We start from the raw sequence: 27,176 nt of genomic DNA, 5'->3' as shown, positions 1-27,176 counted from the left end.
GGAGACTGGGCCACAGGGCAGTATTCCAACATGATAACGACCCCAAACACACCTCCAAGAAGACCACTGCCTTGTAAAAGAAGCGGAGGGTAAAGGTGATGGACTGGCCAAGTATGTCTCCAGACCTAAACCCTATTAGGCATCTGTGGGGCATCCTCAAACCGAAGGTGGATGAGGGCAAGCTCTCTAACATCCACCAGCTCCATGATGTTGTCATGGAGGAGCGGAAGAGAACTCCAGTGGCAGCCTGTAATGCTCTGGTGAACTCCATGCCCAAGAGGGTTAAGGTAGTGCTGGAAAATAATAGTGGCCACACAAAATATTGACACTTTGGGCCCAATTTGGACATTTTCACTTAGGGGTGTACTCACTTTTGTTGCCAGCAGTTTAGACATTAATGGCTGTGTGTTCAGTTATTTTGAGGGGACAGCAAATTTACACTGTTATACAAACTGTACACTCACTAATTTACATTGTAGCAAAGCGTCATTTCTTCAGTGTTGTCACATGAAAATATATAATAAAATATTTTCAAAAATGTGAGAGGTGTACTCACTTTTGCGAGATACTGTATGCGAATTGGATGTGGGTCCAATTCGCATGACAGGAGAATGTGAACGGCTCTCAATGGAACAGGGATGCACTGGACCCCATGCTGTGAGCCGCACCTGCAGCATATATGAACGGAGTCTTAAAGTGGTTCTACAGGCAAAAGTTTTTTTTTTTTTTTACTTTAATGCATTCTCTGCATTAAGGTAAAAAAACCTTTCATTGGCTTCTGCTGCTGTCAGTCAAATCCTGAAGGAGGAAGCGAGGGACATGGCCGAGCCATGCTGTGTGTGTCTATGGACGCACACTATCCAGTTCGAGAGCGCCCCAGCACGAGTGGCCATGCAGCAGCCAATTTGCTATGGGGGCATTTTGATAAGAGGAGGAGAGGGTAGAGCAGGTGGGAAACCCCAGAAGAAGAGGTAAGTGACTGCTCTGTACAATAAAATTGCACAGAGCAGCTAAAGCCAAGCATAGACAGATTGGATCTAGACCAGTTAGGCAGGGATCGGCCGAGATTTGATCCATGTATGGGCAGGCTGGTTGTACTGAAGTCAATCCATCAACTTCAGTACAACCAGCCTGTTGAATTTTTGGCATGCGATTACTATCGGTGGCTATAACTCCCTGCACCTTTTTTTAAAACCCCTACTTGTTCTGCTGCCATCTGCTTCTTTTCTGCACCACACTTGGTCCCATGCCGCCATCTTCTACTGTGACTTCATCTGTAAGCTGCTAGCTCTTCCGTGTTAAGCCGACGCCTTCACTGATGACGCACCACCTGTACCCCCCCCCTCCTTCTTTCCTATTGAAGGAATATACCTCCTGGGATGTGAGACGCACATATCCAAGGAATCAATATGGGCAAAGTTCACATCATTCGCCTAGGGGGTGCACAGCGATATGTAACATGTGTATTGCAAACTGCATTTTCACACGTAGGCTCCCACGTCACATGTTTACATTCGTACATGTGTTTATGTGGGGGCGCCTCAAAATAATTTTGGGGGGGGGGGGGATTTTATGTTTGGGTATATTTTATTTTTTTTATCACATAGGCTACAAAAAGTCCCCAATGTGGTGATTTTTTGGTGACAGGTTCTCTTTAATGAGATGACAGGTTCTCCCCTGTGCTCCACTGTATATATGCAATGCAGATAGCATTGCATTACATTCTTTCCTGGGTGTGCTGGCCAGGGACAAGGAAAGGTGGATCCGGAAGTGATGTCAACCACGTTGCTTTCCGGGTCAGCAACAAGAAGTGGAGGAGAGCGGATGTGCGTCAACTCTGCTCCCTTTCCTCTACCCAGCAGTACCTGCTATGTCAGTCCCGGGCCCGCAGATGGGCAAGCCCGGGATATATGGCGGGGGTGCACATCAGGGGTGGGGGGGCGCCATTACCAGGGTTGTGTGAAAGCAATCGGCCAACAGCACAGCCACCCTAATGCTGAGTCTGTTTGACAGATTTACAAACAGTCCCAGTGGAAAGTTTGTAAAATTCCCCATTGTCGGGTCCATACAACGTACGGACCTGGCAGCGAAAGGGTTAAAGGAGAAGTATTGGCAAAACTTTGTTGGCCATACTTCTCATGTGGATCACAGGAGTCCATTTATTTCTGTACACATGTGACCCAGAATCAGCTGACAACAGGCTAAAGTCTGCTGTCAGCTGACGTCACAGAGCCGTTCCAGGCTCTGCAAGGATGCTTTAAAATGGTTGTAAAGGCAGAAGGATTCTATGCATTAAGATAAAAAAAAACCTTCTGAGTGCAGCAGCCCCCCCCCTCTGCCCCCCTAATACTTACCTGAGCCCATCTCTTTCCAGCAATGTTGCAGGAGAGACTCAGCTGCCTGGGACTCTCCCTCCTCATTGGCTGAGACAGCAGCGGGAGCCAATAGCTGTCAATCAAAATCAGTTTCAATGTCAGTGAGCAAATGAGGATAGAGGGGGGCAGGGCCCAGCCATGGGTCCGTGTCTAAATTTACCTCAGCCCCCAAGCTGCTGCTTGCTGTGGGGGCACTCTTCAGGAGGGAGGAGCCAGGAGCACCGAAGATGGACCCGAGAAGAGAAGGATCTGGGCAGCTCTGTGCAAAACAAACTGTCGGGAGCAGGTAAGTAATAACATGTTTGTTTTTTTTAAGCAAAAAAACCCAGACTTTAGTATCACTTTAATGTCAGGATCTACCCAGATGTCTGACTGGCAGCTGGCTCAGACTCCCAACTTGCCACTGAGAGTCTGAGCCAGCCTCTCCTGCCCCCTCGTCAGCCTGGCACTCCAGTGAGTGCTGGAGGGCCAGAGGAGAGAGCCAGTGACTGACAGTCACCACCCTCTGATCAGTAAAGACCAAGAACTGAGCAATCAGTGAGCTGTCACGTGATCGCTCGGTTTTGAGTCTCAAAGCTGTCAGGGGACAGCAGAAGTATTGCACTGATGCCGCAGCCACATACGTGAGTATGATTGTTTGTTCTTTTAAAATTCCACACTTCTCTTTTAATGATTTCATGTGAAGAGGGAGTGAGTTTTGGGGAAAAAATACACTTTTTTAAATTTTAATGCAAAAAACACAATACAGTATATAACCCAAATATTTTTAAAATATAAAAAATTATGTCACGCCGAGTAAATAAATACCAAACATGTCACGCTTTAAAATTGCGCACGCTCATGCAACTGCAACAAACTACGTAAATTTTCCTATCCATAGGCCATGCTTTAAAAGCCTTTACAGGTTATCACTTTAGATTTACAGAGGAGGTCTACTGCTAGAATTACTGCCCATGATCGGGGACAATCCCTCTTTGCATGCGTGCGGGACCGACGCAAGCATTCGCCTTTGTGCGCTAGCACGTGGGGACGGGGGGCACTTACATTTTTCTTTTTTCATCCAGGTAAACCTAAAGTGATGTCACGTCATCGCTTCCGGGTTACCATAGCGGAGACCCGATCAAAGCTGATTCCTGCTTTGTATGGGTTTCCGACTAGCCAGTGGACATTCTGGCTAGTAGCTCAGATCCCCCATTGGGATGGGAGAGCCCAAGAGAGCTGCAGTGGAAGGGGGAACGTCCCTCCCACTGCTTGTAATAGCAATTGAGTGGCTAGTTAGCCACTCCGATTGCTATTACAAGAGAGCCAACCGTTGGTTCTAAAAAACGGTACCAGGTGATGCAACTGACATACCAGGTACATGATTTGGGGGCAAGTGGTTAAACCCAGTCTGTCCTAATATGACGGGGGGAAAACAATACATTTTAAAATATTGCAATTATCAAAACAAAAGTGATGGCAAGTGGGAATCTGTTGTATGTGGGAATGCAGGATCTCCCAGGTCAGGATCTTTGTGCTAAATATGGGAGGAGTTGCAGTGATTTTTTTTAATGAATTCATCTATTGGGCCACTCAGTGTGTGCTCTAGGAGGAATGCACAAAGGATTGCATCACTAATCCCTGCTTCATCACAGCTCACCATTTTAGTCACCTCTTTAAAAGGGGCCAAGTGGTGAAGGCACCCCAGATGATGAGCTACTTCTGGGGATAAAAACAGCACCACATAGCTCTGTCCTGAATCCTTCCCATCCACCAGAAGATTGACACAGTGTGCCAATAAGTCATGTAGCAACCCTGTCCATGCTGATGGACCTTGTGTCTGCCATACACTTGTGGAAGACGGCTGATTCCAAGACCTGAATTGGGAACAGCTGCAAAGAAAGCAGTTTTGCCAAGCTGGCATGGGGGTGATTTGGGGAATTTTTTTTTCCCACTCCAGCAGTTGTAAAGAAGAATGCTGCTGCTGAGTTTAGGAAATTTTTTCAGGGGTACAAGCCTTAACTTGATCCTCCTAAGCATAGTCCCATGACTCTCTTTTCTGCTTAACGTGGCATATCCTAAGCTTCTGATACCCTTTACTAAACTTCCCTACTTTTCATTGGAGGCTGCAGATGTTGTGGTGGATTCAGCAGGAGACTGTTGTGGAGGAAAGAGGAGATGTGGAAAGTGAGAAATGAGTGGGAGAAGGTAGAGCAGTAACATGGGCCTTTTGCTACGACTTGCCTAATTAAGGTGCTGCTCCCACCAAGCTCTCTGGTGCAGAGCCATGTGTTTCCTCACTCAAGTTGTACCCAAATGGCTGGTTCCTTTACCTCAGCTGATTGCTAAATATTTTACACCAATTTATTTTCATATTTTGCTAGGATCGTTTCTGGAGAAAAACAAGATCGAAAATGAGATTCAATTGCTATGGTGTTGATGCTAACAGAAATTGGAAAATCAAATTTTGTGGTAAGAGTGACAGCTATAACATTTTGTTATTATTATTAACATTTTATTATTAATATTTGAAAATAAAAACATGTTATGGCTGAATTAATCTATGCATTTGGTATTTGTACAACCATTTAATACCCCTAATATCCAGAATAAAGTTCTAGTTCCAACATCCTAAAGTAAAGAGGTTGTAAACCTTCCCAAAAAAAAAAATGTAAAAAATAAAAACCTGAAAAGGCAAAGGCATAATGAGCATACTAGCTCATTATGAAATACTTACCTTAAAACGAAGCCCCCACAGTGCTGCCCGCATAACACATACATGTTAACCCGGCCTCCTTCCTGGTTCACGTCCTCCGGCCATCTGATTTAACGAAGCCGCGATGATGTCACTCCCGCCCATGCGCACGGGACTCGCTGCTCACGGCACAGGACTCTGAAAGAACGGCACAGGTGGCCGTTCCTTCAGAGCACATGCGCCAGTGATGTCACTGGCTGCATGCAAAGTAAATATCTCCTAAACGGTGCATGTTTAGGAGATATCTACAGCACCTATAGCTAACCCTTATCATAGGCTTACCTATAGGTACAAGTTACAGAGGAAGCTTTACTTCCTCTTTAAAACTATAGGCAAAGCTTTTTTCTTTCATCTTGGATAGAGTAAAGCTGACAGGGACTGGCCAAGTTTCAATCCATGTGTAAGCAGGTTGAAAATGTGTGTAGTTAGTATTCCTGCAGCCAGGCTGGGGAACGGGTTAAGCCTGCCTCTATAGTTCCCAGTCTTTTTTTGCTCAGATTTCTTCACTGTGCTGTGAATAAAAAGGGGAGAGGGCTCTGCTCACACAGGGGAGTCTGCATGGGAACAAGATAGAGGCAAGCCACAGCATGTAATTTCCAGCCAACTCACAGAGCTAGGAACCAGGGAACGGGAACTTGCATACAGGTACATTGCAGACTCGCCTGTGGGCGCAAGTGTGGCGCTGAAGAAACTGGGAACCACGGACAGCAATTCAGTCATGGAGAATGCTATAATGGACTCTCACCTTATGGAGGTAAGCCTGGGCCACTAAGTTTTTTGAGTTAGGATCAGGGACAGGACATTGTTCGTTTTGTACTGTCATGCTGCATTTTTACAATAAAGTTATCTGTTACTGGTCTGAAGTTATTCAAAGTGGTGCATGTTCATTTTGGCGTATTCCAAAGAACCTGGGTCTGTAAGGGTTCTTTCACACGGGCGTTCCGATCAGATCCACCTGTCAGTTTTTTAGGCGGATCTTATCGGATGCCCATTCAGCCCTATGGAGCAGCGGATGTCAGCGGAGACACCTCCGCTGACACCCGCTGCCATCCGCATCCGATCCTGTCAGTGAAATCCGGACGGCTGGAAACCCTATTTTCCATCCGTCCTGGGGATCGGATGAGAGCAGACCGCCTGATCCCCCATAGAGAGCAGCAGGAGCTGTGACACCTCCCTCTCCTCACTGCAAGCGGAGACGGAGCTGTCATCCGCCGGCTCAGCGGGGATCGGCGGATCGATCCCCGCTGAGCAGCACGGATCCGCCTACGGAGGCGGACCGTGTGAAAGAACCCTAAAGCACATGTGGGATATAAAGTAACACCGCTACAAAAAATTAACTCAGTAAGAAAATAAGAGGAGTGTAGTTGCTAAGGGTAATAAAGTTAAGGAACAAGCTACAAGCAATCAGTCGTTAAGTGTAGTACCTGGTAAGGTGGCAGGTCCTCTGGTAGTGAGGGGGTCATTATTTGGCTCCCTTTATAGTGGTCGGTATCCAGTAGCAACTGGATCCAAACCTGCGTTACAGAGATCTATGGCCCGGTAACAAGGTATGTGCAGGGAAGAGTTAGGTGGGAGCACCCATAAGGTCCACGCTATGTACTAGGCAAGACCCCATTCTGTTAGTGCGAGTGAGGTAACAAAGGTACTCTGGACTGGTGGAGTGTGCACAGGCTCAGCATGTCCCTCCTATAGCAAGCATACAAGTTAGTGTGTAGTTATATAGGACAAGTCACTTTTCAGAGGAACTCTGTACTTTATTACTGCACACAGAAAAGCTCATCTCTAAGTTGGGGAAATGCCTTAGGCTCCTTTCACGTGGTCCGCTGTCCACTGCGGTCCGTTCTCTGCTCAGCGGGGGATCGATCCGCCGATCCCCGCTGAGCAGGCAGGTGAAAGCTCCCTCTCCGCTCTGTGTGCGGGAAGGGAGGTGTCAGAGCCCCGCTGCTCTCTATGGGGGAATCAGATGAGAACGGAACGTCTGTCCGCTCTCATCCGATCCCATCCGATCCCCTGGACGGATGGAAAATAGGGTTTCCATCTGTCCGGATTTCACAGACAGGATCGGATGCGGATGGCAGCGGACATGTCACCGCTGACATCCACTGCCCTATAGGGATGCATGGAGGATCCGATCAGGTCCACCTAAAAAACTGACAGACGGATCTGATCGGATCGATCATGTGAAAGGGGCCATAATGTTTGATGTTTCAAATGACTGCAGTCTTCACCTGGTCCCGGGCATTGGTGAGTATGCTCTGTGAAAAACGTAACCCTCGTCTACATGCTTAGCGTAGTCGCAGAAAGACCCCCCTTCTGCACCTATACATGTATGGGCTAGCTGGTTGTACACAACTTGATCTTTTAATCGACTTGTGTACAACTAGCTTGTTGGGTTTCTCTTGAATGACCAGTGCCACTGGCTATAGACAACAACATTGATTATTGTATTCTGCAGAACACACTAGCTCAGAGATAGTGATTCCACGCTGTATGTGTGGATGGGGAAACCAGTTAATTTTTTTAGTTCAACCCACGTTGTATTACGTTGTATTAAATCATGTATGGCCTGCCAAAAAGAGGGTTATTACCCCTGTCAGGTTTTTGTTTTCTTTTTTTTTTGCCATTTGTGTCCTATTGGGGAGATTTACCTTTACTGCCTGTCCAATAGTCAAAACAGGAAGATTAAGGAAATCACTGCAAATTAAGGACACATTAATGGGCCCCCTACAGGTCACCAGAATTAGTGTCCCCGTTATAAGATTTTCCCTCTGTTACTTTTCTGAACACAACCCAACATTTGGGAATTTTTTTTACTTTCACTTTTAATGATAATGGTAAACAGGACAACCGGAGGGGGTGAATCTCCATAATGAGGGCACAGACAGCAATAGAAAATGAGAGCTGTTCTAATCCCTCTCCATTCTATCCAAAACGAAAACGTTTTGCCTCTAGTTATAATTTAAGGCTCTGTTTCCACTAGTGCAACTTGTCTTGCAACTTTGTACACATAAAGTCGCATGACAAGTCACAGCCCATTGATGTCAATGGCAACCATTCGAATCAGTGAGCACAGACCTATACCTATGAGGTGTTCTATTCCCTCTCCCCTCTATCCAAAACTAAAATAAAAGTGGAAGCTGGATCTTTTCATATAAGGACTTATGCCTGATAATATTTTATTGCTTCTTAGTGTATCATCATTAAATTTACGCAGTGTATTTATTTGCAAAATTATTAAGTCTGCTATACTCATTCATAAATGCATTTCAGTAAACAAAGCGTTTCTTCTTTGATATCATAGAGGAAGGGGCATCTCTGAATCCATGTGACAGCACATACTGTGGACCATATGCAGAGTCCGAACCAGAAGTTAAAGCAGTCGCTCAATTTATCCATAAAAGGAGAAAATTTATCAAAATCTACATGACATTTCATGCCTATGCTCAAATGGTACTCTATCCTTATTCCTACCAGTATGATGCCATCCCAAATTTCAAGTGTGTGGTAAGTTACTGTGACAAGCCCATCGTCTTGATTATCATGCTGTATGTAATGAAATTGCTTGTAAGGACAAACTAGAATTTGTGCAAATCCATCCTGTCTATCCACCCTGTCAGTTCTCCAGAAAACAGTGCTTGAAACCATGAGAGAAGAGAGACACTGCCTGTGTCTGTAATGGAATAGGAGGTTGGTTTACCCAGTAACTGTAAGGAAGTCTATGCCTTATGCATAGGTATGAGCACACATACAACTATATACCCACCCCTGTGTATGAAGCCCAGCACAAAAACCTGCTTAGCTGTTAAAGCATACGGTAACCCAGTGGTGGCCCATCCATTTGGGTCGCAGGGGTGTCGCCTCCCCCCCATCCATGCGTTCGGCCCCCTAATCTACATGCAGGGCGCCGGACGGATGAATTCCAATGGGGTTTTTTGAAGCACATGATTAGAGCCAGAGGCTCAACAGGCTTCAAAAAAGGGTGGGCTCGGAGCGCAGAGCTGGGGGTGGTGGTGGTATGGTGTGCAGGCTGGAGCTGGTGTGGTCCGGGGGGGGGGGGGTATGGTGTGGTCTGTCTGCCTGCCGCCCCCCTGGCCCATGGAGCACCAGCCACCACTGCAGTAATCAAACCCATATTAAAGTAAAACTGGAGGCAAGAATATTCACCTATGCTCCAACAGTATAATGCACGCCGGTGCCGGTATCTTCTTCCCAGCTTCTTCCGGGTTCTTCAGTTGTTTTGTTTTACCAGTGCGAAATAACATCGCTCCCATTCATTCTGCACCGGCCAGTCATTCATCCCAGCACAGTGCCAGGAATGTAAGCTTTTACATTCAGCAGAGAATTGCAAACAGGCAGGTAAGTTTATTTTATTGCAGAAGAGACATTGCTTATCTCTTATCTCCTGCAATAGAGTCTGCCTGTTTACAATTTTATATTTCTTACCTTAAAGCGGAGTTCCGGCCTAAAAAAAAAGATTTTGGGCCATCCGCTTGCTGAGGGCAACCTGAAAGAGAAATGGATAATGCTGGGTTTTTTTTTGGTCACTTACCTTATTATAGAAGAAAATATACTCACCTTCCTTCCACTTCCACCCTCTGCGCCCGCGGCCCGCGCCCTCACTTCCGGTTTGCGATGATTCCTGGGAGCTGAACATCATCGCTCCCAGGAATCAATGCGCCTGCACCGGCCCTGCTCGTCACTTCCGGTGCAGGCGCGGCATTCACTGCTAAACAGCTTCTGGGCCTGCACCGGAAATTACGAGCGGGGCCGGTGCAGTGCATTGTGGGACTCCGACGTCACGGAAGAGGACACGAAGAGGGATGCTACGGCTTCAGCTGCCCACACTTGAGATGGCAGCGCTGGAGAAGAAATTTTCAAGGTAAGTATTTCTTCTTATAGGTAATTGCGACCCGGGACAGTTCAGAGGCTATCCATTATGGAATGTACTAGCCCTGACTGTCCCGGGATTATTTTTAGCTCAAATTGACCCCCGAGGCCGAAACTCCGCTTGAAGGCTCGGTTCACACTGGGGCAGCCTCAAAGTCTCTCAACTCTGAAGCCGTGCCGTACAGCGCAACTTCAGCGTGGCTTGAAAACGACTTCTTTAATAGAAGTCAATGCAAGCCGCTCCAAAGTCGCCCCCAAGTAGTCCAGGAACCTTTATCTAAGTCAGAGCGACTTAAAGCGGAGTTCCGCCTCCCCCTACACATACTGTAGCTGCTGACTTTTAATATTAGGACACTTACCTGTCCTGGAGTCCAGCGATGTTGGCACCGCAGCCGATGTGGCTTCACGGGCGGTTCCCTGCTGCACATGCGCGAAGCGCGCTGCGCATCTCTACTGGCTCAGCGGCGGAGGAGGGAGGAGGGGGCCGAGCTTCCGCTGGACGGCGCTGTGGCGCCGTATCCAGGAAGTGGGGAAGGGTACCTGTCAAAAATAGGTACCCGTTCCCCCCTCCCCCCTGAAAGGTGCCAAATGAAACAAAAGATCGGAAGTTCCACTTTTGGGTGGAACTCCACTTTAAGAACACTCCGATTAGAACAGTTCTATTGCACTGAATGGAGAGCAACTTGTCAGGCGACTCAGTCGCCCCAGTGGGAACAGAGCCTTAATTCCGCTTAAATTGTCCCTAAAAAAACCCAGTTAGATTCAAGGCATGCCTAGGATGTCACAGTTGCCAGTTTAATCTTGTCAGCTCTCAGCTTGCACTTTCAAGACCTTAAAGTGGAACCCTCCTATTGTTTTCATTCAAGGAAGCTACCATCTTGGCCTATGTTTAATGTTCAACTGCCATGATGCTGCATATGTGATCAGTTATGACACTAGCCATTGGATGGTTTGACAGTTTGATTAGAGAGCACAACCAATGTGACAGTTACATGCAGGGAATGTAACTGTTTTTTTAAACTGTTAAATCGTGGGTTTACTTCAACTTTAAATGGCTGGTGTCGTAACTGATTACATGTGCACTACCATGGCAACAACAAATCTTAACAGAAGCTAAGATGGGGCTGCCTTTGGCTGTAAAGGATGTAAGGTTTTGGCTCAGCTCTGAGCTCCTAATAACTGTTAAAGCGACCTTGTCAGCAGATAAAAAAAAAACAAGCAAAACCAACCTGTAAAATGAGCACCTTAATACAGACCTTTCCAACTCGTGGTCTGTAGAAACATCACTCTCTTGACCAGCTCTAGGAACTGCTGCCATCTGACAGTTACAAGTGTGTTGGACAGCGTTCTCTACGCTGGACACTTTAGTTCCTCCCCCTGGCTACTGTGTCCTGTAGGGTCTCTGTCAGTGGCGGCCCGTGCATAGGGGGCGCCAGAGCACCGCCCCCCCTAAAAAAAAAAGAAAAAAAAAATGACAGATAAAGTTTTGAAAAAAAAAAAATCGTGTTTGTAGGCCTATGCGCTCGGCCTGGTGGCTATGGGGGGGTGGGGTTTACCACCCAGAAGAGGCGCCGATTGGCTGCCTTCTGGGGGCGTAACCTGGGTGCAGGAAAAAGCGCTGAGCCACCCCCACCTTCGTGATATCCTGGCTGTGATTGGTCCAGTCTCCAGCCTGGACCAATCATCATCCAGGACATCGCTGACTCACAATGGGGGCTGTGCCGGTGCATGCGTCAGTCACGCACCGTCACCGCCCGATCTCCTTCCCGCCGCCCGGACCGGAAGACAGAAGACTGAAGAGGAGGACGTCCACGGCGCTGCTCGTCTCGGTTCCCGGAATCCCGCCATCCCGCCGCCGTCAGAAGGTAAGTGATTGAACCCGACCTGTGCCCTCACCTGTGCCATGCCTGTACCATCACCTATGCCATCACCTGTGCCATGCCTATGCCATCACCTGTGCCATCACCTGTGCCATGCCTATGCCATCACCTGTGCCATCACCTGTGCCATGCCTATGCCATCACCTGTGCCATGCCTATGCCATCACCTGTGCCATCACCTGTGCCATGCCTATGCCATCACCTGTGCCATGTCTATGCCATCACCTGTGCCATGCCTATGGCATCACCTGTGACATGCCTATGCCATCACCTATGCCATCACCTGTGCCATGCCTATGCCATCACCTGTGCCATCACCTGTGCCATGCCTATGCCATCACCTGTGCCATGCCTATGCCATCACCTGTGCCATGCATATGCCATCACCTGTGCCATCACCTGTGCCATGCCTATGCCATCACCTGTGCCATGCCTATGTCATCACCTGTGCCATCACCTGTGCCATGCATATGCCATCACCTGTGCCATGCCTATGCCATCACCTGTGCCATGCCTATGCCATCACCTGTGCCATGTCTATGCCATCACCTGTGCCATCACCTGTGCCATGCCTATGCCATCACCTGTGACATCACCTGTGCCGTGCCTATGCCATCACCTGTGCCATGCCTATGCCATCACCTGTGCCATGCCTATACCATCACCTGTGCCATGCCTGTACATGACCTCAAATGCAATTTTTTTACCGCGTTGTTTGCCGCGAAGCAATACCTATTACATTTTTCTTTTTGGGCCCCCCAAAAATTTTGAGCACCAGCCGCCACTGGTCTCTGTTGATGGGTGTTGAGCTTGTGTCAATATTATCAGTTTAGCATCAGTTTGCAATGCTTTGGAGATCATTACGATTTAATTGACAGGTGCATTTCATCTGCACTTTACCTCACTACGTCAAGAGATCTCTAAATACTGTAGCTCAGCAGCTTTGTATGCATATGTCACAGTAAGTGTAAGGTTCTATACCAGGAGTTGGGAACCTGCGGCCCGTGGGCCACATGCGGCCCACTACTTTCCTGCAAGCCTTATCATAGGCTTACCTATAGGTAAAAGTTGCAGAGGAGGGTTTACTTCCTCTTTAAGAAATTCATCACATGCAGCAGCACACGTCACTTATCTTCTTGAATGTGAATGTGGACTGCAGCATGTGGGTAGAACTACAAGAGAGCTTAGAGTAAGGCTACAAGAGCATTTGAGTAGCATTAAAAAAGGGTTCCGCAAACATAGCCTCTCCAATCATTTCCAATCATTTCAGATTACACCATAACAAAGATCCAACAAAACTAAAATTCTGTGGAATAGATATACTAGAAAAGTATTGGAGAGGCACCAATATGAAAAAAGCGGTTTCCTAAAACGAAACAATGTGGATACACCAACATGGCACCTGCAGGATTGAATGTGACATTAGACATTAATTGTTTTATCAATGATTTTTAATTGGAACACTTACAGTATTTATTATTTAATCATTTATCATCTTGAATAGGATATATTGTTGAATAATATTTGTATTTTTATTGGAATTTTAATGGAAGGCTATAGGCACTTTATAGGGATCTTCTGTAGGTATCTGTTATATATATGTTTACATTGATATTTATATGATTATTATACAGTGGATTGAGTAATTTAAGATATAGGAAAGAGGGCATTATTTGTTGTAGAAATTAAAGGAATTATCTGGTATTAGCACAGTTTAATATATGAAATAAGTCAATTAGTATATTTATCTATTTTTACCTTGATAAAAAAAATGTAGCCGATACACATACTAATCATTTAAAAGCTATCAAGGCTATCAAGCTTTCAAGGCTCCTTGACGTGGACATCCCACGATACCTTGCGCTGTTGAGGTCTTACGCACTGTTTGTGCTAGCTAGTTATATGTTGGCACGTCATCACATCGTCCACAGACAGTGTACATCCTAGGGTAACAACACTGCCTATTAGGGAGACGCTGATGGAGGTTTGACACTCTAGGACACGAATTCTGGGAACTTGCAGAATCACTTGGTGCAAACTGAATAAATTAAACAGCACAAAATGACACTTTTTAATTTAGGATTCAGCATAGCTAAAACAAATTATTAAAATCTTGTGTCTCTTCAAAATCCCAGTACAATTATGGCAGCACATTATCATAGACATTGTACATCTGGTCATCTTTCTGGTTATTTTGCATCCATTGGTTGCTAAAAGCTGGAGGATAATTGCCAGAACATTAATGTTTGCAGCATCTTTCTATACTCGCTGTGTTAGCTTTCTGCACTCACGGCTTGGCTAAAAGGAAACCTGTACTGAGCAGAGTACAGTTGCTGTCCTTGTTGACCTCTTTGTGCAAATGCTTTTTTCCCGGCTACATGGCTTCAGTCACAAATCTGGAAAAAAAAAATTATGCATAGCAGAAAAGTCGGAGAATAGTTTGTTTCTTGCATATTATCAATCAGCCAGCTCAGATTAAGGTTAAAACGGTTTATACACAAACATTAAAGCCTTGTGATCAGTATAGCAGCCAAACAGTACAAGTTTCTATTGAGAAAGCACTATAGCTGGAGAGCACCTTTAAAAAGGGAATCTGTACCGAGAGAAATGTAAAGGTAGTCTTTGCTGACCTTGTTTCGGAAATGCTGGCTGGCTGGCAATGGTCCTGATTAATCCACTGCCTTGGAACAAATTAACCACATGTGAAATAAGACTCAAGTTCTAATCTGCAAAATTGTATCATGTATTACGAAAAATGTTGATTTCTTTTTTTTTTAGTCAGCATGACAGCCCAGGAACTAGCATAGTAAAGCCAACTCCAAGAATTAGAAAATATCTACCCTTGCAGTGCAGAATGGGGGCTTAATAAAGGAGAAGTGTGGCCAAAACTTTTTTGGATCATAGGAGTGCAGTTCGTTCTCCACTCCTGTGACCCATTTTCAGCTGACAGTGGGATAAAGCTGCATCAGGCTATGCAAAGATCTTAACTTCAGTATCCACCCAGATGCCTGGACTGGTAGCTGCCTCAGCCTCTCAGCGATCCACTGGGAGCCTGAGCCTGAGTCAGTCGCTCCAACCCCCTCCACAGCCTGGCACTCCAGGGAGTACTGGAGGGGGCAGAGCATAGAGCCAATGGCTGACAGTTTTTTACTTTTTAACACAGTTGTATAAAGTACTCGAAACCCATACTTGAGTAAAAGTACAAGTGCTCGATCAAAAAGTGACTTGAGTAGAAGTGGAAGTGCTCTATCAAAAAGTGACTTGAGTAGAAGTACTAAAGTATGCAACATTTTTTGTACTTAAGTATTGCAAGTAGTTTTTTTAAACATTTTGCTACTCAAGTACTGAAAGTAAAAGTACCAGTAGTTTTTTTTTAAAAAATGTGCTACTCAAGTACTGAAAGTAAAAGAACAAGTACTGTTTTATGTAGTTATTAAAGGAAGAAGTCAAAAGTTTGAACATCATATTGTTTTTTATTATTTCAAATGATTAACCTAAAGGACAATCACAATTCCTTTGGCTGTAACTTTTTGTAAACAAAAACACATAAAGTTTGTCCCTCCCTTTCCCCTTTAAAGCATCCCTCCTTCTCTTCCCTGTATGTTTTTTTTCCCCACAGCTTATTGGTGGGCAAAATCATATATAAAACAATGTGATATACAACAATATATTCCAATAATGAAAAAAAGTAAGAGTGTATGAAATCAAAGTCAATAAAAAGTCCACATATATATATATAATGCCATAATGCCATAATACCATATATATATGTGACAAAACAAGATGAATATATTTTCAAAGGTGCAGGAATCAAACGGGTGCTATTCCAAATAATAGGTGCAGACTCCCACCACCTTGTGGATTTCCCCCTTACCCGGCGGATGAACGTAAGTGCAAAATAATATCCAAATAGACTCTTCCAGTGAAACAAAACTGCAAAACCTGTGCTCTCAACTTCCAGTGAAAAAAACAAAATCAGCCTCTTACCAGAAAAAAGGTCTATGTACGCTTTTGACTCTCCTTGGTTGGGGGAGGTTCTCTTTCCCCTTAACAGCAGATATGTAGACCATTTTATTTATACACACGGTAGCATTTATTTTCGTATGCGCTGATTTACACATGACATTATATACAAATTTTTTCGAACTTCAGGAAACCTGCCATCTACTGTTCTGGCAGTGGTCATTTTTATAATTGTAACGAGTAACTATGCAGCACCAAAAAAAACTATTGGAGTAGAAGTATTGAAATCATCGAAAAAATGTAGTGAAGTAAAAGTGGAAGTAGGAGAAAAAAATTCTACTCCAGGAAAGTACAGATACCGCCTTTCGGTACTTAAGTACAGTAGTGAAGTAGTTATACTTAGTTACTATACATCTCTGCTTTTTAAGAACCCTATACTTCTCTTTTAAACACCTGATTTGTCTAGGGTAAGTTGACCAGATTTTTAAAATTAAATCCGGGGAGATATATATTTTTTTAATTGGCAAATGGCACAGGACTGCATAATACACAGCGCACTGGGCACAGGACTGCATAATTCACAGAGCTGTAGGCACAGGACTGCATAATACACAGAGCTCTGGGGACAGAACTGCATAATACACAGAGAGCTGGGCACAGGACTGCATAATACACAGCACGCTGGGCACAGGACTGCATAATACACAGAGCTTTAGGCACAGGACTGCATAATACACAGAGCTCTGGGGACAGAACTGCATAATACACAGAGAGCTGGACACAGGACTGCATAATACACAGAGAGCTGGGCACAGGACTGCATAATACACAGAGCTGTAGGCACAGGACTGCATAATACACAGAGCTGTAGGCACAGGACTGCATAATACACAGAGCTCTAGGGACAGAACTGCATATTACACAGAGAGCTGGGCACAGGACTGCATAATACACAGAGCTCTGGGGACAGGACTGCATAATACACAGAGCTCTAGGCACAGGCCTACATAATACACAGAGAGCTGGGCACAGGACTGCATAATACACAGAGAGCTGGGCACAGGACTGCATAATACACAAAGAGCTGGGCACAGGACTGCATAATACACATAGCGCTGGGCACAGGACTTCCTAATACACAGAGCGCTGGGCACGGGACTGCATAATACACAGAGCGCTGGGCACAGAACTGCATAAAACACAAAGCGCTGGGCACAGGACTGAATCCGGGGACAAAACTGGGGACAGACTTGGTCCGGGGACAGTGTCCTCAGTCCAGGGACTGTCCCTGGAAACCGGGGATGTCTGGTCACCCTAGTCTAGAGGAAGATAAACAAGCATTATTACTTACCCTATCCCCTGCACAAGCTAACTCCAGCGCTGTCCCTCGGCTTCATGACAAACAATGCAGGGCTATTAACCCTGCTTCTTATGTGAAGGGGGCAAGTGTACCATAGAGGGGAGGCTGTGGGGAACCAGCTGCATTGCTGGGGGTATTTACTACTTATTCCTGCACATCAGACATAACTAGCTGTTAACCCATGCAATGCAGGGTGTAAGAGTAGATTTTGTCTTATTCCTGGAGTTGGACTTTAAAGGAAAGCTGTCATAAAAGAAACTGGGTGGCTTCTACCAATTGCTTTAGGTTCATTAGTTTGTTCTTCTTACCAACCCAAGCTTCGAAAACATGGTTTGCCGTAATGCCCATGTTAGATTTATTTCACCTGTTTGATTTCAGGGAAAAGGGACCAGTACTACAGTATGTTGTATGTAATTGATTTTTGTGAATATGTGTGTGTACATATGTGGGGTTTGTCTTGCCAATAATTCTGTCTGTTTATAACAGGAATCAGCTGCACAAAAAGCGGTCCAGGCTATAAACTCAGCGTATGGCGTACGGTATAGACATGGTCCAGCAGCATCTACTTTATGTGAGTATTTTCTGGTAATAAACCATGGTCTTCTATAAATGGAGTGTATAACTATAATAATAATAATAATATATACCTACCTAAAAATCTTTCCCAAGTTACATTTAGCATCTATTTGTGTACACTAAACAGCACCTAGGCATAATGTGGAAAAAAAAGTTCACTTCTGCTTAGCCTGTATTGACATGTTTATAGAACAGATCTATAAGTTTTCAAAGGTGAAGCCTATACAGAATTTTTATTAATGTGATTGCCCTGGATTACTTTGATAAGCAAACACTGACTTACCCTGCAAAAGTCAGTGGCTGGCCCTCCCATTTCTTCTGCCTCACTTCTGAGTCCAGCCATTGTGTCCTTACCAAACACTGACGTCACTTGGCCTATTCACTTTGGCCCAGTCCCCGGACACGTAGGCAAATGGTCAGGGAATGTGGCATTATGGCTGTATTTGGGCAATGATGTCACCACTATCCCCACTCTTCCTTTATATAGCTGATGGAAGTTCAAGGAGTTGTGTGCGGCGAATCATTAGGTTTTTTCTGATGAGTCAGTGGCAGAGGGCATTGTGATCGACAATGGATTTACAACTAGGGACATTTTTTGGGGATTTATTTATTTATTTATTTTAAAAGGACAAACTGTTGGGTGTTTTTATTTCAAGGCGACATCTTTTTTTTTGTGAATAAGTAAGGGCTCTTTCACACGGCCGCTCCGTGTGTCCGCAAACCATCCTATTTTTTTGCGGATGATTTGCGGACATAATGTAAGTCTATGGCATTGCGGATGTCAGCGGAATACCATCCGCTGACATACGCAATCCCCATAGACTTACATTATGTCCGCATATCATCCACAAACGGATGGGATGATATGCGGACATATGGAGCGGATGACACAAATGTCATGCGCTGCATGAAAAAAAAAAAAAAAGTCCCGCAGCGGAGCTTTCACACGGAGCGGCCGTGTGAAAGAGCCCTAAGTGGAGGAAGTGGCGGCTGGCAGAGTTAAGTAGATGATTGCCTGCATTGAACCCCTTTAGCAGAGATCACATGATGACCAGTGCCTAAACATGTAGAAACTTCACCAATACATTTTTTTTTTGCAAGCACTTTACCTTAAAAGGGTTACAATTGTTGATTCACAAATGTACAACATTTTTTTGTTTCAGATTTGAGTTCTGGCAGTTCCATTGATTGGGCTTATAATAATGGCATTCCATATGCATTTGCATTTGAACTTCGAGACACCGGATATTATGGATTTCTCCTCCCAGAAGGCCTCATACGACCAACTTGTATAGAGACAGTGTTAGCAGTCAAAAATATCACAATGCACTTGCTGAAGAAATGTCGTTAGAAAGATGTCTACGAGCTGTACATTTTCATTGGGAATTGTAGTCTTTTTTAAGTTGTATAAAACAACCATTTATTCCAGTTTTGTATTCATTTATAGGATTTTTATTTTGTGTATGTAATCAGCATCATGTAAACCTCTGCCCCGAAGAAACATTGTGGAGGGAGTGTCAGCAATCTGGGCCAATCAGGGCTTTACTTCTGGTCTACCATGTTCTGCCAGGGAACATGCTTACAAGAGAGAAACCTGGCTGACCTTTTCATTGTACACCTGTTCCTTCATTGTCATCCACAAGCTGGCATGAGGAACCAGGCTCCACTGACTGACAGCTATATAGTCTATAAGGAACTCCAGGACCCAGATGTACTATCCTTCAGGGGTGACCAGATCACAAGACTGGCTGAACAGAATTATAAATACTTTTGCTGTTAAACAGTTCATATACGTATATGCAATTTAAATGTGTATTTAGATGTCAGTTTATGTAGTCCAGTTGTAATGTGTAATTGTTTTTTTTTTTTTTGTTTTTGTAATTGGTTTTAGCTATACATAATAATGAGACCAATGTAATGTAAATAACATTATTAGTGTGTGTTCATTTTTTTAAAACTCCTGTTTCTGTGTCTTTATTTTTTAATTTTGTATGTGTACCGGCCTGTCATATTTTTTAATTTCACAGAGAGACTCTTCTCCGGGTTATGTTTTGATGATTCTTATCTCATTGAAAGCCTGCAAGACAAGGTCTGCCTGATTAAACTCAATAAGCTTCCAGAAACCATTTATTCTGTGTAGACTAGCTTTAGCTTTTGCCAACCCTTTTCCCGAAGAGGAACCTTTGAAATTATTTTAGGGTCTCAGGGAACCCCTGCAGTAAATTAGTGTGGTTAGTAAATTGTAGATAATAATCATAAAAAAACATGCTCTATATATTCATAAAATTAAACAAAAAAATTGACCAGAAAGGAAAAGCAGACAGTAAAAATTATGCTGTACTCTTACATTAGAGATTAGTGGAGAAATCAATATGTACAGTGTGGGGTGACTAGCTCGGTGGTAGGCGTGGATGACCCCTTTGGGGGGGTTCGTTACACAGGGAGATAGCCGAGAAGTGGTTGCAAACAACAGTTTGGTTTATTCTTGCAGTTTACTTCACACAAGTGCAAGCTCCAAAAACAGTATAATTCAAAATAAACATAAATAAAATAAATCCTTGCCACTGTGGGCGGCTACCTTCTCACATACAGGAACCTACCTACGGAGTTTGTCTCCAACCTACTGTTGGAGCAAACTTTGCTGATCCTACAGCAGACACTCAATAGTCCATTTATTTTCTTTCCACATAGAAATAGTTCAAGACCTCACCTTGAGTAGTCTTCAGTCTTAATTATTAATTCTTTTAAATATATTGCGAGAGATGAGAAATGTTAGGAGCACCACATCCCTGAATGAAAGTAGATACAATTGGAGGGGCAAAGTGGGACTTTAAAGGTGCAAATGGTGGAGAAAAATCTGGATTTTCATAAAAAATATCACATTTTATTTAACATAACAAGACATAACAAGAAATACTTTTAAAATGGTAAAAGCACAAGAAAGCACTCGATTATGTCAACTCTACATGTTTCGCCATCTTCATAATAGCTTCTTCAGGAGTTTGATAGACATTTCTCGAGAGTAAACATTCTAAATTTACAAAAGAAAAAAGTGAAAATAACAAGACAAAAAGGCAACAAAAGGGCATATATCAATGGTCCTATATTGAATGCCCAAAAATCTAATTTTAACAAAATTGACATTTATACGTGAACAGAGTATATATTGTACCTTGAAAAAGCCTGGACCCTTAAATGCCAGGGATAGCAATGACGTGGATACAAGGACAGGAGTGAGTGAAAGGGAGGGGAGGCGGAGAAACCTGACCTCTAACGTTGACCCATAGAGGAGATGTGAGCCGAGCCAAAAATGATAAAAAGGAGATTGCGGCTGAAAAACTGGAAAAATTGGATAAATTTCATAGACACATAGAGTATGAATGAGACATATTCAAATTTTGGATTCACAGTAAATTTACCCTTTACTCCAGTTTTTTGAAGCTTTGAAACTCAATGATTTTAATTTAAAATTCACTTTCATGTACAGTCAAAAATATCTGGATTCTTTGGATATTAAAATATATGTCAATGAGGATGGTATTCTAGGCTCTACTTTGTTTCGCAAAATTACTGCGGGCAATACAATTTTGAAAGCAGACAGCTCTCACCCCCAACCGTTAGTATCCAGCATACCGTTTAGTCAATATCTTAGATTACGACGGAACTGTACTAGGTTGGAGGATTTTGAGAGAGAGGCCAAAAATTTGCAAAGACGGCTTCTATCTAGAGGCTACAGCAAGGCCTGTTTAAAAAAATCCTATCACAGGGCCAAAGAATTGGACAGAAATGATCTGATTTTTGGTACAAAAAAGAAAAACGACCTTGGAGGAGTGCGATTAGTTACACGCTACTCGGGGCAACATGACCAAGTGCGCTCCATCTTGAAAAAGTTTTGGTAGCTGATGAAAAAGTATCCAAACATATTGGAGATTGTCCCCAAATAAAATTCAAAAGATCTCGGTCATTAAAAGATCAATTGGTCCACAGCCATTATACCTCTTCCGAAAAACCCACAAAATCCTTGACAGGCACTTATCCCTGTAAAAGATGTACCTTTTGCAAATATTTATCAAATACGAGCGAAATCACTCTTCCCAATGGCAAAATATACAGACCCAACTTTCATGCTAATTGCCAAACTGTTGGCGTTGTATATATATAATGTATTGTAATTGTAAAGCTTTCTATATTGGAAAAACCAAGAGGCCCTTCTTCAATCGTGTTAGAGATCATGTTAAACTTGTTAAAAATGAAAAATTTGAAAGCCCCATCAGTCGTCATATGGGTTTTTACCATGGCTTCAATGATAAAATTATGACTTTTTTTGCCCTAGAACACATTCCACTCAATGAACGAGGAGGGAGTGTAGATAAAAATTTACTGCAACGTGAAACTAAATGGATATTCAATTTATCAGCCACCCAGTATCCTGGTATAAATGAGTCCATAAGTTTCAAACCCTTTCTCGGCTAGGAAAATGTCTAACTTGATTTTTTCAGCTTCTCCTTATTTGATTAAGTTGTAGGCTGAACAATTGAATGTATGATAGTTGTCATGTTTTCAGCCTTTTTCAATGTATTATGTATACATGCATTTGTTCATATTGTATTCCTTTTATCTTGTATTGTATTTCACAGATGTTTATCATCTGTTAAAACTGAACAGAAGATCTATTCGAAAATTATTCACTTATTAGAATACCTGGCCTGGGTCGGGAAATGGACGTGACATTGGGGATTCTTGGATTGGGTGGTGCTGCCTTGTGTGGTTTTTTGGGGGGAGTGGGGGCGGAGTGCAATAGAATTTTCCTGCCCCATTTGTTGCCCCATATGGGCACCCGAGGTGCCCTACTGTTTCCCTAGGCCTACAGGTTCAGACCTGGGAGGTAGAGGCAACGCCCCCTTCTTCTAGGCCACCCCCTGAATTTGAACCCTTAATTATCTCAAAAGAATTTCTTCTATCGTGCTTTTTAAATTGTGCTAATTCCATTATTGATATGTGGCATTAAATGTATATTTTGATACAACATATTTCCCCATTTGAGCAATCTATAATTATACATGGATGGATATATGTGGGTTTCCCCCTACAAGATCCACTTTAATGTCGATTTGTTCCTTTGTATAGGACTGCAGCTCCTAATGGTACATGTTGTAATTCAATTTGTTTCCCTTTTCCCTGTAATCTGCAATAGGGGACCTTCCTTTACTGCTTTGCAGGTTCTATCTCTTATAATCTGCATTTTTTCTTGTATTCCCTATATTGGGGACACTCCTTCTTTGCTCGATCGTGACATAGGGGCCGGACCGGATGTTTTTCTTCCCGCTTCCGTTTTCCGGTCCGGTCATGTGACGCTGTCGCGTCTTGATGACACGCACCATCGGCGGGTTCCGATTGGGCGGCCTGGAGCACCTCGCTCTCACTCCCTCGGTGACGTCAGACGCCGAGGGAGTGGAGGAGATGCGTAAATGCCGGCATGATGGTTCAGTACGCCACTGGACCACCGGGGAATAGGACGACTCACGGAGATACATGCGGTAATGGCGATTCTCTTTTACTTCTACTCTGACTGCTATCCACCAATTTTTTAAGGATACATTTTGCCTTTCTCTCCTCTTTTAGCTCCTTGTTGGAGTGAATACCGGAGGGGGCCTTTTTCAATCAGGCAACCTATATGGGATTTTCCCATGCTATATTTGTGCCAATGCTTTTGTAACATCGGACCATAAGGGTAAATATCTTGTACACATATATATATTTTTTTTTTTTATCATGTGTTACCATAGGTATTTTACCTATGGATTGTATACCTAAAGATTCTTTTTCTCTCCCTTATTTCTCTGTTCATTTTTTAGGAAATATTGAATCTTTTCCTAATGGGATCATCCTCCCCTAGTCTGACAGGGGGCTTGTTTTAATTCCTATATGACCATCAAAAAGGCCCCTTCAAGCTTATTGTCTCTTCAAACTTTGAAGCAAAGGGTAAATTTACTGTGAATCCAAAATTTGAATATGTCTCATTCATACTCTATGTGTCTATGAAATTTATCCAATTTTTCCCATTTTTCAGCCTCAATCTCCTTTTTATCATTTTTGGCTCGGCTCACATCTCCTCTATGGGTCAACGTTAGAGGTCAGGTTTCTCCGCCTCCCCTCCCTTTCACTCACTCCTGTCCTTGTATCCACGTCATTGCTATCCCCGGCATTTAAGGGTCCAGGCTTTTTCAAGGTACAATATATACTCTGTTCACGTATAAATGTCAATTTTGTTAAAATTAGATTTTTGGGCATTCAATATAGGACCATTGATATATGCCCTTTTGTTGCCTTTTTGTCTTGTTATTTTCACTTTTTTCTTTTGTAAATTTAGAATGTTTACTCTCGAGAAATGTCTATCCAAAACCTGAAGAAGCTATTATGAAGATGGCAAAAAATGTAGAGTTGACATAATCGAGTGCTTTCTTGTGCTTTTACCATTTTAAAAGTATTTCTTGTTATGTCCTTTGTCCTTTATGTGAAATAAAATGTGATATTTTTTATGAAAATCCAGATTTTTCTCCATCATTTGCACCTTTAAAGTCCCACTTTGCCCCTCCAATTGTATCTTCAGTCTTAATTAATTTCCCCTTCACACAGGAAATGTCCATTGGTTTCTTTTCACCTAGAAACGATCCAAGACCTCACTTCGAGTAGTCTTCACACTTGTTACCCTCCTCAGCCACATCGCTTCAGGAGGTCTTCCCCATGCTCACACAGCTTTCAGGGGGCACACATCTGACTGTCCTCCTATCCCCATGCCCACACAGCAGCAGTAGGCAGCAATTTTTAGACTTCCTCTGGACAAATTATAGAGGCCTTTATTTCCTCATTCTGAACAGCTGAATGGTTTTCAACTTCCTGCTGGCTATCTCTGCAGCCGACACCCTATAGTAATTGGTGAATTTTCTAAACCAGGTGGAAATGTATCTCCTGTCTGTGACTACATCCACAGATTTACCTGACTTCCTGTCACAACAGGTGGAGAGGAACAGATACAGGTGGGGGATGGACAGAGTTCTGAAGCCTAGCTTTTTTACATTTTATTTTTCCCCGTTGTACACTATAAATATGACCAGGGCTTTTTCTCAGAGAATAAGTACAGGTACTCCCCCCTTCTGAGTCACCCCTTTTCTCTACCCCCTGCCTACCTCTTGCATGAGCACTGTCCCTTAGTTCCACCCCTACCGACCTCCCAGGTACCGTCCCTTTTAGAGAATATAGAATCAAGTATCCATAGCAACAATAGACCCCTGCCATCAAAAATACAATAGATCTCCCAGCAGACAGCATTAACCACTTTATGACTGGAAGGATTTGCCCCCTTCCTGACCAGGCCCTATTTTGCGATTCGGCACTGCGTTTTAGTTTAACGGTCAATTGCACGGCCATGCGATGCTGTACCCAAACAAAATTCCTGTCCTTTTTTTCCCACAAATAGAGCTTTCTTTTTGTGGTATTTGATCACCTGTGCGATTTTTATTTTTTGCGCTATAAAAAAAAATTGCGTCAATTTTGAAAAAAAAAACAATACATTTCACATTCTGCTATATGACATTTCCACAAAAAAAAATGTAAAAATCTAATTTTTTAACATTTTAGGCCAATTTGTTTTCTGCTACATATTTTTGGAAAAAAAAATAGCAATAAGCGTATTTTGATTGGTTTGCGCAAAAGTTATGGCGTCTACTAATTACGGGAAAGATTTATGTCATTTTTATTGTTTTGTTTTTTTTTTTTACTAGTAATGGTGGCGAGCTGCGATTTTTTGCAGGACTGAGACATTGCGGTGGACAGATTGGACCCCTAACTGACATTTTTGACACTTTTGGAGGTACCAGTGACATTACTACAGTAATCACTGCTAAAAATATGCACCGTTACTGTAATAATGCCAATGGCAGGGAAGGGGTTAACCCTGTGGGTGATCAAGGGGTTAAATGTGAGCCTAGGGGAGTGATACTAGCTGTGTGGGGGGGCGTGGCTTCTGAGATGACCATAGAGACATGTGATCCTATATAGCAGGATCACATGAGCTCTGTGATCATCCCAGGGAGAAGGACGGTCAGCTGTGTTTACAACAGCCGAGCATCCTTCTCTCTCAGCGGGGTGTCAGGCGGCAATTGGAGCCGCCTGACACAGGCATCGGCTTCCCTGCTGACGAGCGGGGGCGGGAGCGCGCTGGCGGCGGCACGCGCTCTCCCCCTAGACTCCTGAGAGCGAGCGCCATACATGTACGGCGATTTGCCTGGGAGCGGTTGCCTGCCGCAGTACATCTGCGGCGGGCGGTTGTCAAGTGGTTAATAGATTCTCCAGTAACAATAGACCCCTTCCTCAACAGTAGATCCCTACAAGCAACAATTGACAACCCCCCAGCAGTAATAGATCCTCCACCAGCAACAACAGACCTCCCCGCAACAGTTGATCCCCCAGCAGCCAGTATCAGTAGACCTTCCAGCACACTCAAGCAGCCCAATCAGTGCTGGGCGTGTGGGAACTGCATTCCTCTGCGTTCCTGCTGAAATAAAGCCACGTTTAATATGTAGGAAAAACCTACAGACAAAACACAGTATATTGCATGTCTCATGCTCTCCTTATTAGCAGTATAAGTTTGTTACTACAGTGCTCTTGAAAGACTATGAGGGATAGTTCCCCCTTTTTTTCTGCAAAAGTGTGTATGTTTTTTTCCAAAATAGTATGTTTGTTATGTGTGCATTATATTGTAGAAGTGAATAATTACCAAAAAAATTCACAAGATACAGATTAAATAGTTTTAGAAATATCTTTTGATTTTTGTCAATATCAACTAGTCTTGGTTAATCCAAATTTAGTTCATTCCAGATTTAGTATTTAGGAGAAGAGGGTATGCTTAGCCTTTGAAGTGAATTATGCTACTTGGCCAGACATTAAAATTTCGCCAATATGAAGATAAATAGAAAAAAGATGACAGCCATCAAAATCATATTTTCATTTAGTATCTGCAGAGCTGTTAGTCAGTTTTGAACGCAGTTTACAGAGCAGCACAACGAAAAAAAAAAATATTATACCAGGAATGTAACATTTTTAATGTGGAAACTACCATGGTTGCATACAGGATATAGGTTGAAAAAAGACACAAATCTATCTGGTTCAAAAAATAGAAAACAATAAATCAATAAATAAATAAGAAAACCTGCATATACACAATCCTATACCCACAGCTGATCTAAAAGAAGGTAACCCTCCACATGCAGCTGGATCAATTTGCTCCAGCAAGGGAAACAAACTTCTTCCTGATTCCCCAGCAGGCAGTCGATACTCTCTGGATCAATAATCTCTGGTCTAATTGTCCATAAAAAGTTAATATATATATATGTTTTCTACAT

The 27,176-nt window shown here is 43.4% G+C and overlaps 1 protein-coding gene across 1 annotated transcript in view; it reads left to right on the top strand.

Annotated features, from left to right (window-relative positions):
• The window catches only part of CPA6 (carboxypeptidase A6), a 192,544-nt gene extending 173,141 nt beyond the window's left edge, over positions 1-19,403 (top strand). The window contains exons 8-11 of the mRNA XM_082259328.1: positions 4,739-4,826; positions 8,411-8,613; positions 17,686-17,770; positions 18,939-19,403. Coding sequence (XP_082115454.1) covers positions 4,739-4,826; positions 8,411-8,613; positions 17,686-17,770; positions 18,939-19,126 — 564 coding nt within the window. The 3' untranslated portion in view covers positions 19,127-19,403. The remainder of the gene's footprint in view (positions 1-4,738; positions 4,827-8,410; positions 8,614-17,685; positions 17,771-18,938) is intronic.
• The last annotated feature ends 7,773 nt before the right edge of the window (positions 19,404-27,176 follow it).

Source organism: Pelophylax lessonae (genome assembly GCF_965119305.1).
Source record: "Pelophylax lessonae genome assembly, chromosome: 5".
NCBI lineage: Eukaryota > Metazoa > Chordata > Amphibia > Anura > Ranidae > Pelophylax > Pelophylax lessonae.
The sequence above is the reverse complement of the archived record's forward strand: the minus strand, read 5'-3'. Positions and strand labels throughout refer to the sequence as shown.